Genomic DNA, 10,401 nt, shown 5'->3' on the forward strand with positions numbered 1-10,401 from the left:
ACTCTATTTCTGAGGGTCATAGTGCAAGGAAGTTTCTTGAAGAAATAGAACCATACTTTGCCAAAAAATGAAAAGGCGGAAACGGGTAGCTTTTTGGCTAAACTCATCTCCATGAAGTATAAAGGCAAAATGATTATAAAAGAGTACATTATGGAGATGTCTAATCTCGTATCAAAACTCAAGTCACTTAAGTAAGAGCTTGGTGATGACTTGCTCGTGCACTTGGTTTTGCTCTCGCTTCCTACACACTTTGGGCCATTCAAAGTGAGTTATAACACTCAGAAGGACAAATGATCTCACAATGAGTTTATATCTCAATGTGTGCAAGAGAAAGATAGACAACAGAAATATAACATTGAAAGTGCTCATTTGATTATGTCCTCTCAGAATAAGAAAAGAAAGAACAATAAGGATGTTGTGAAACGACTATTTGTGTTTTTCCTCAGAGAATGTGAAATTGTTCTGCAATACACTACGCTAGGCAAACCTAGCATGAGGGACATTGTTGAGCGATTAAACTGAACTCTTAATGATATAGTGAAAAGTAATACTAGTCATTCTTCCTTGCCAGAGTCTCTTTGTGAGAGAGCTTTAAAGACCGCAGTTTAAATCCTTAATATGGTGTCAAATAAAACAGTTAACAACCCCTCATACGACCTTTGAAGTAATAAAAGACCAAACTTAAAACACTTGCACATTTGGGGTTGTCCAGCTGAGGCGCAACCTTAAAGGTTGCATGAAAGAGAACTTGACTCATGAACAGTTAGTTGCTACTTTGTTGGCTATGTTGGATGCTCTCAGGGCTATAAATTATAAGATCTCACTTCAAGACTCTTTTTTTGAGACGGGAAATGCAAGACTTTTTGAGGAAGTTGATTTTGGGAAGGAAGATAACATAAGGAATGTTGTCTTTGAGGAAGAACTTGTCACTAATGTTGAAATAGTTATTGTGCCTATTACCATTCAAGGAATAAATTCGGTAATAGAAGATAATATTCAGAATCTTATCCCTGACAATATTCCAAAGCAAGACAACAGTGAAGTTCTCCCTCAATTACCTATAGAACACATTCAACAACCTCAAGAAGTAGAAGTGTCATTAAGGAGACCCGTTAGAGAGAGGAGAAGTGCAATTCCTTATGATTATATTGTATTTCTTCAAGAGCATGAGGATGGCATTAGGTTAACAGAAGATGATCCATTGAACTCCTGTCGAGCCATGAAAAGTTCTAACTCTCAAAATTGGATTGATGCCATGAAGGATTAGATGAAGTCTATGCATGATAATGACGTTTGGGATCTTGTCGAATTATTTGAAGGTGTGAAACCTATTGGTTGCAAATGGATATTTAAAACCAAGAGGGATTCGAAGGATAATATTGACAAATATAAAGCGCGTCTAGTTGCTAAAGGCTTCACTTAGAAAGAAGACATTGATTATAAAGAAATATTATCTCCAATATCTTCGAAGGATTCTTTTAGAATAATATTGGCACTAGTAGCTCATTTTAATTTAGAGCTATATCATATGGATATTAAGACTGTGTTTCTATATGGTGACATTAAAGAAACGATCTATATGGCGCAACCAGAAAACTCATATATAACAAATCAAATTCAAAATTGAAGTTTTTAATAACTTTAAAATATTTTTTTAATATAAAAGACTCATATATAATATCGCATTTGATTTCCATATATTTTTAAAAAAATCAAATTCGAAATTGAAAAATCATTTCATTTTCTACAAATTTTAAAGTATTTATTTTTAAAAAAATCACATGTCATCATGTTTCAGTTTCCTATTTTCATTAGAAAATTCAAATTCAAAATTGTCATTTGTTTTCCTTATGTGTTTGAGCAGGCAAATACACTAGTAACACGTATATTCTTAATAATAGAAATGTACGATTAACATGTGTATTTTTACTATACGAATGCACTAGTAATATGTATTTTCTTAGCAATGCGAATGTGCATGTAACATATGTGCTTTTAACCATACTAATACACTGGTCACATGTGTGTTCTTAATCATGTGAATGCACGAGTAACATGTGTATCTTAACCATGTGAATGTACATGTAATGTATATTTTTAATTACGTGACAAAAAATCACTACTACATTTTTGACCTACGGCAACGCTTTTGTTCTCTACGGTTCTAAAACCGTTGTCTTATAGTACATTAAACCATGACTTTTAATAGCATCGTCTTAATGTACTACATTTATAGAATCGTAGTCTTAAAATATTTTAGATCAGTTATACAAAAACCATTCTCTATTATTTTGACAATAATTTTTTAAGCATTATCGAATGAGTTATATAAAAATCATTCTGACCACACAGACTTAAGTGTTACCTTATCTATTATAAAAAAACTGTTCTCTATTACTATTACTATGAGTATTTTATTATTTTGTTCTAAATTAATCTGTCTATCTACCTTACTCAAAACCCTTACAATTCACAAACACTCCATTAGAGCCACACGAAACCCTCTCAACTAGAGCCACACGAAACACTCAACTCTCACTTTCCTCTTCGAACAAAACCCCGCCTCTTCAAGCTCAGGAAGAAGCCGTCGAAGTCCGTTTGGGGACACATGGTTTGAATAAGCTTCGGCAACTGTGAAAGAAACAGAGATTAGGAAGCTTCGACAGTTATTTGGAATTGAACAACACCTTCACCTGCAAAGAAGATGATGACGCCACCTAGAGAAAGGTTCACCTTTTGTTCTTAAGCATTGATTTGATTCATACAATTTTGTCTTCCTATTCTTTTGAAATTATTAGGTGAAAGAGAGAAACATATTATATAAGGATTCAAACCTATATTCTCATTGATGTAGAGAATTAGGTTTGAGATATCAAAAAATAACTCATCTTTTGTTCACATATAGGATGTAGTCCTATCATCTCCAAAGAGGTGACTATTGTAAATATAACTCTACAATAACAATCATTTTTTTTTATTTTTTTCTTCCCTGATTGATATTCTAGTGCAACCATTGCAGGATTTGGTGTTTTTTGGAAACTTAAATTTGAGAGTGGAATTCATAGAGTACAGGTTTTAGCTTTCACTCCTCACATAAAATGTATGACCACATCTACTTTTAGCAATTACTGACTTTCCTTTTTAACAGCGAGTTCCTGCAACAGAAAAGTTGGGGCACACTCCTACCAGTGTTGTTTCTATTGCAATCCTCCCTTAGGTTGATGTGGTAATTAGTAATTATTCTCATGAATCAATGCCATGTGACACGTAACTTGAGTTCTTACTGTATCCAAAAATATTATCAATGCTTTCTACTTGTAGTTCCTCCAATATAATGAATAATGAAAATGCCTCCTTCTCTTACCCTTTGGTTATGTTAGTTTCATTGGTGGAACTTTGAAACCTTGATTAATACCTTTTATATTCCATCTGATGCAATGTGATGTGTTCCTAGTTCCTACCTTTCTTCTCTTGCAGGTGTCTTACTATGCCATGCACATGCCCCTAATGTAGGTTCATGTTTAATTAAAGATGAAGACTTGAAAATCAATACTTATTGATCTGGTGCTATAATTGACTCCAAAATATTGTCAATACCTTGGACTTAATAGTAATGCTATGATTTCTTTTGATTAATGTGTATTTTAATTTCTGCCTCACCTAAATGTTACATACACTTGAGAAATAGTAGTTAGTAAGGGAATATGTTCTAGTGTATAGCTACTTTCTCACAGGTAATTATGCTTTTTGTATGCCATGTATAAAGCTATCAGCACATTTCTGATTATGTGCAGTTTAGTGCTACTTTGTTCTTTCATTTTGGAATGGATGGCTTTATATATAAGGTAAGATGGTAATTCTTTTGCTCTGTCCCATAGTCGAGTCTTGCAAAATTAAATATTTGTTCTTGCTGAATTGGTTTAATACTAGGTGTTGTAGCCAATAAAGTGATATGGATTATCTAATTATATAAACTATTAGCAGTTTTAGGTGGTGATAAAATTGACTGCTAAGAAAATTATTTATTTGTCCTATTCTATGATTGGTATTGTACAGAGAGCTCCTTTTAAATAGAGAAGAAAAGTGTAGGCATGTTTGTAGTGCAATTAGTAAACCTGTAATATAGCAATACATAATATTATGAAGCTAAAATATCTCGACATTGCCTATCTTGGTGAATTTCTTCTTCAACACATACATATATGTAGCTTGTATTTAATTATGATTTGAGTGCATTGGCGTGGCTGTGCAGGATCAAGGCACATAGGTTTTTGAATGAAGATAATAAAGAAGCGTTTATTAAATGAAAAACACTTGTGCATTGTGCTATTTAAGTGTTCAATATTGCTGCTTCTTGTGATCTTTATATTGACATCTTATGTAGTCATTATACACTAACGGTTCCCTACTTCATTTGTTACTTAGATGTGATTTCTACAATTATTCAAGGAACATGGCTTGCCTAAAGTGCAATATTGAACGTCATGAAGACCAACCAACTAGTGAATATGAAGAACATACGTGGAGAATATCAAGTTGATAAAGAAGGAAAAAAACAAGTTTTTGCATAGAAGGGTCAAATATTGGATTGTAAAAAATATTGGGTCAAGATGCCTATTTTGGCATTATTTTATTAGATACACACAAACAACCATTAGAGATGAGCATAGTTATTTGATCACATAAATTTTGTTTTAATATGATCTTGTACACAATTGTATAAACTTATTTAATATTGTAAAAACAATATGTAGTATTATTGTTTTTGTCACTAAATTGGTCTCATGAATGTTTGTTGTAGCTTTATTCTCATTCAGGTTCAAAAAACACAAGTAATAATAATAATAATAATAATAATCATAATTATTATTATTATAGGCAACGGTTTTTAACCGTTGGTGCTAACAATGAAAAAGGACCGTTTCCTATTTTAAATGACAAAAGACAACGGTTTTTATGTTGTTACCTATATGGATAAATGCCACAGTTTTCATCTTTTCTTATAAGCAATGGTTTTTAACGTTGCCTATCTTAAATATTTGACAGCAGTTTTAAACAAGTGTTGCCAAAAGTCAAAAAACTGTGGCCTAAATAAAAGGCAACGCCTTAGACTATCATAGTTACAAAACTGTTGTCTATGACAAAGAGAACGTTTTTTATACATTTGACAACGATTTTTAGCCGTTGTCCCAAGTGAAAAATGTTGTAGTGAATATTTTCGTGTGTGAATACAGGAATAAAATAGAATATTTTCGTGTGTGAATAACTTGCTAGTTGGAAAGTAAAAATAGAATCTTATCAATCTGATTTCTATGGTAACATTCAGCCATTATTATGCATTTTAGGTTAGATTATTAAAAAAAATATTCAAAAATAAAATAAAAATTGTTATTATACATATATATAAATATATATTAGTGAAATATTTAACTTTTTCTATAAACAAGACCTTTCATATTTTTATCAGTTTTGATAGGAGTAAATAATATAACTTGGATTTCTATTAATTCAAGAATAAGTAATAATTGAATAAATATACAATTGGAGATCCTTTTTAATTGATGGAATAACATACGCATTGAAAATGGTATTCATCAATTGAATAAGAGCATATAATCATTAGAATTTTGCGAATGTTTTTTATGCGATTAGCGGAGGTTTTTAACCTCCATGATATAAGTAGGGGAGGTTTCAAAAACCTCCATAGTTATGACTTCTAGAAGCATGTAACAGAGGTTTTAGAAAACCTCTAGTATCTACACATTTGTAACGGTTTATTTGTGGAGGTTTTTAACCTCCACTATTCATGGAGATTTTTAACTTCCACTATTTGAGGAGGCTTTGTAATGTTTACCATGGAGGCTTTAAACCTCCACTATTTGAGAATTTTAATTATGGAGATTTTTAACATCATCTACTTGAAATAACACATGGAGTAACTATTATATGTTTCTAGAGGATTTCAACCTCAATTTAATTGCATAATTTTAAAACTTTAATCTTATTAATCTGTAATTATTATTTAAATATACAATACTAAATACAAATGTTCTTAGCAATAATGAAATTTCATTACAAATAAACCGTAAAAGTTGAAAGAGTTATAATTCATCATTGGTTATAAATCTAAATACACCATAAAATCTCAAAAAACTAAAAGTAGTTTCATATGACACTTTAAAAACAAAATATATAACAAATATCATAAATGTTGTTGACTCCAGATGATCCTCTTATACTCAAAGGTGTATCAGACATATTTCCATCATCATTTGCCTAAAATAATAAATTAAAAACATTTAGTTGAAACAATACAAAAAGCATTGATAATTACTGCATTATTATATACACTAATTAAGCATGTACAATTAACAACAACATGTAGACAAAATAACATTGAGATTTTATAACTAGATAATATAATCCAGACTAGTATAGACAATTAATTTTCAAAGTATTTGAGGTGTGCTTATGCAAGCACTATTATACCCCACATATACCTTAGCAGTCCCAATAATATGCCAAACAATAATAATCCCAAACAACAATAAGACTTGAAGACAGAGAGAAACTGAAAAAATCATGTAAATGGGAAACAGTTCCTATAATGCTTCAAAGCTGTTCTAAAACTAAAGAAAATTTGGGGATTATCATCAAATAAAGAACCTAGCTAAGTAAAAAAGAAAAAATCAAAGGCTAGAATTACAAAAATGACAAAAACATCTAATAAATAGTTAAGTAATAATATAAAGTAAGTTATACTGAGCATACCCAAGCTCACGAGCAAAATGTAATACAAAGCCACCAAGGCAAAGGTCTACATGGAGACAAATAACAAAATATGAGTACATCCCTATTTAGTTTGTTTATTATTATTATTATTATTATATTAAGCAAAACAGAAGCAGGATACATAGATTCATAATGTAACAACAATATCACATACTCACTAAACAACAAACTATCTAGAAATTTGAAGGTCCTCCTCCATTCTCTGACCACCAATTCCTCTCAACAAAATAGCCTATGCACAGAAAATGGAGCAAAGGAACTCATTTAAGAAATTGGTAATCAATATATCATTTCACCTAAAGCTAAAGTTGCTCACCTGTGCATCTTTATCAAGTGTTTTGCTAATGGCAACCTCAGTTAGCCAAATGGGAAGGTCAAGTGTTGCAAACTTGTCTAGGATAGTTCTTACAAGGGAAATGTTTGGTACTGTGAAGTGACTCTCTAAGCCAATTCCAACCATCAAGACACCATCATGTTGCAGTTCTCTTAGGCTTGAGATGTAGGCATCAACGGTGGAATTTACATCACTACAGTTGGTAAATGGCTGCAGAGATGGGCTAGCTAACTCTATACTGATATCTTCACCATTAGTGTTCTGCATTATTACAAAATGAAATAAACAAAGCCAAATATATTGAATTAAAGCAATTAGCTAAATATGACAATTTCATTAATACAGTTAAAAGACAAAGTTACCTGAAAGAAGAGTATAAATGAGTTTCAACAATCACCTATCTTTGTTTCCCATATAGTAAGCTTATGCTCCATCCTATAGCACTAACTCATGAAGTTAACCTTAAAATTTTATAACTTTTTATTGTCTTATATGGAACTACTTAATTTCTTTCATTCTTTGTTTCCTTTTACTTACTCAGCTTTGGACTGATATCATATCACCCCTTAGTTAAAAATTCTTTCTTTTCTCTCTGATAAAATTTCATTTTCTATCAAATATATCTATTAAAATTTTTGACATGTAACAAACCTACGGTTCCAAAGTTGTTTCCACAAAGTCAACGCCTAAAAGCTAATTCAATAAAGCATTATTGTTAGTGTTTCTCCTAAAAGCTAATTCCAACACTAACAATATACCTCCTACTTATAGTACTAGCAGGGATGGTAAAATATACAAATATAAGATCCACTTGAGCAATCATTCACGGCTTGTTTCACACGGATTATGCGTAAATAGTAATCACTGTGAGAAAGAAAAGTAGGTGATGAACCTGCAACCCCCCCTTAAGCATACAAATGAGTTTGCATTAGCAACAAAATAGTCTATTACAAATAAAAATTATCAAATTCAATCTCAAACAGTTCACTCTACAGTTCTAAAAAAAACTAAGAATTGAAAAACTGCCAAGTGAGTATACTGTTTCGAAACCATCGTCAAATTCAGAATCGGAATCAAAGTCGAATTCCGCTGAAAGAAGGAAGAAGACCCTACCTTGTGCATTGAGAAGAAGAGGAAACCCTACCCTAACGATTGGGAAAAAGAAGAAACCCTAACGATTGGTTGAGATCCAGCTTGGACTTGAGCGGAACCGAGAAAGTAGTCGTGGTAGAAGGTGGCGCCAAAGTAGAAGATCAGTGTCGAGGAGAGGGAGGTTGAGTTTGAACTTTGAAGGAAGTGAAAGAGATAAAGATGAGATGAAAGGTTTGGGAATTATGTTCTGTATTGAAAGACAATTTTAGGGGTTCATTTCTATTAGTCATTTTATATGAAAATTGAAAACACATAGTGGTTAAAAACCTCGATAAATTAAATAAAAATCTCTACTATATATCTAGTTAATTATCTAGTCTGTCTCACCTGATTTATTTGGGGAGGTTTAAATAATATCTTCACAAAAACCTTCACAAATTACAAAATTTGGTGTAGTTAATCTTCCATTATGTCTTTGTGATGAAGTTCTCCCTTTCATTTTATAAAGGGAACTTTTGAGGAAGAGATGAACAAAAAAGTATAATGAGCAATATAAAGAATAGAGAATAAAATATTTCTTTACACCAAGAGATAAGTTGTCTCCTCGTGTCAATATAATTATGACACATATACTATTTTTTTAGAATTTACAAATATATTTATAGAAAATGATTAAGTAGCACATATTTTATTCTCTAAAGAATAACTAAGAGAGTTTACATCCACCATAGTATAAACTAATATTCCCAGTGAGAGGCTCTATATTTAACCTTCTTGTGCGACATTAAATGTTATCTTAATAGAGTAAGGGATGTAAATATTGTAATTCTACTTTATATAATAGAGACATTTATGAACTAGATTTTGTGATTGTTTACTTCTCAACTTCGGAAAGTTTTTCCAAATTAAAATTCTTTTTGTTATTTTTCTACTTTTCTATATCTTATTTATCCATTTGCCACCTCCAAAAGTGCTCATTTTGCATCACGCAAATGAGGAAAATTAGTTCTAAATTTTCCAATAATGGTATCATAGTTTCCAAGTTCATATGTGGAGCTTAGCCTATGGAATTAATTATGGAAGGAGGCATTAAAAAAAGTCTCATTTGTTGAAGACGTTTTTAAGTTGATAGTTGACAACTATTCTTATTGGAAGCAAATTATAGAATACTACTTATATTGTCAGGATATGTATGAGTCAACTGCTAGCAAAAACAAGCCAAAAGGAAAAACTAATAAAAATAGAGAATTTTCGAATCGAGTTATTGTCTAAAATCTATTAACTATATAAAAAAAGGTCCCAACACTATTCCTCTTGCACATATATCACAATCAATTCATTTTTTCCCGTCAAAATATGTACACCTCTAAAATTTATAGGTTGTCACACGGTATCATTCCACCACACATCTTGCACCATTCATTTACCTTATCATGCACACTCACATATTGTATCACACACCCCTTCATTTTTAGGCTATGTATGCACAACCCCATACACACATCAAGTCACTTTCTCTCTCGTGCATTAATATTCATTCTTGCTCAACGCATTAAATTAAATATGCATAATAATTTTTCATTATTGCATTAGCTATATGGGAGAGCAAAATGATTCATATTTTTCCATTCCATGATTATCTATAGTTTCATTTATTGATCATTAATTAATTAAATACACATTATATTTATCCTAAGAATGCGTGATTGATAGTCTGCTTGCACATTTTGGGCAGTGCCACGAAACGTCTTAAAGAGAGCGACCTGGTCGTGACTCAACCAATAAGTATTATTTTATGCCATTTAGAATTTTTTCAAGCTACAATAACAACAATTTTAAGACGTTTCTATTGCAATGACATTCGTAGATAATATTACTAGACCAAACAACTTTGACATGAACAAATCATTTCAATTTGACGAAACAAATTTCAAACGGTGGTAACATAAAATGAATTTTTTTCTCACTATGAGAGAAGTTGGCCTAAGTTCTGAAAACTAATATCACAATGTTGCCGGAAAAATCTGAAAAAAGAGAAAAAAAATAAACTAGCTATTGGAATAGCTCTCTGGAATATAAATAATTACTTGTGTAAAAATTTCATTCTGAATGAGTTGTGTGATGATCTCTATGATTACTACAGTCCATACAAGTCTGCCAAATTAATTTGGTATGCACTCGAA

General features: G+C 31.4%; 1 protein-coding gene and 1 long non-coding RNA gene across 5 annotated transcripts; one reads left to right on the forward strand and one right to left on the reverse strand.

The window, feature by feature from the left end:
• Window positions 2,469-4,516, forward strand: LOC109329028. The gene is made up of 5 exons (XR_002105506.1): window positions 2,469-2,727; window positions 3,020-3,072; window positions 3,149-3,226; window positions 3,795-3,845; window positions 4,426-4,516. It is a non-coding gene; the product is annotated as an uncharacterized LOC109329028 (long non-coding RNA).
• LOC109336359 lies at window positions 6,066-8,463 on the reverse strand. Of its 4 annotated transcripts, none has more exons than XR_002106343.1 (4): window positions 7,109-8,463; window positions 6,951-7,024; window positions 6,772-6,817; window positions 6,066-6,276 (listed from the first exon to the last, which is right to left on the reverse strand). XR_002106343.1 is itself a non-coding variant. In XM_019572919.1 (4 exons), the coding sequence occupies exons 1-3, from the start codon at window positions 8,246-8,248 to the stop codon at window positions 6,962-6,964; spliced, it is 351 nt and encodes a 116-aa protein (XP_019428464.1). In that variant the 5' UTR covers window positions 8,249-8,463; the 3' UTR covers window positions 6,079-6,276; window positions 6,951-6,961. The 4 variants fall into 4 exon arrangements, 2 of the variants coding, with proteins under 2 accessions (XP_019428464.1, XP_019428455.1); XR_002106344.1 differs by having other exon boundaries at window positions 6,947-7,024; XM_019572919.1 differs by lacking the exon at window positions 6,772-6,817 and having other exon boundaries at window positions 6,079-6,276; window positions 7,109-7,387; window positions 8,240-8,463.

The sequence above is a fragment of the Lupinus angustifolius genome, chromosome LG02 (assembly GCF_001865875.1).
Source record: "Lupinus angustifolius cultivar Tanjil chromosome LG02, LupAngTanjil_v1.0, whole genome shotgun sequence".
Classification (NCBI taxonomy): domain Eukaryota; kingdom Viridiplantae; phylum Streptophyta; class Magnoliopsida; order Fabales; family Fabaceae; genus Lupinus; species Lupinus angustifolius.

What these genes read in the sequence shown, in the direction of transcription:
- LOC109336359 (XM_019572910.1), bottom strand. An exon ending in CACTTGATAAAGATGCACAG is followed by an intron (nt 6,277 to 7,108) that starts GTGAGCAACTTT and finishes TTATTATTTTAG; the next exon opens with GCAAATGATGATGGAAATAT.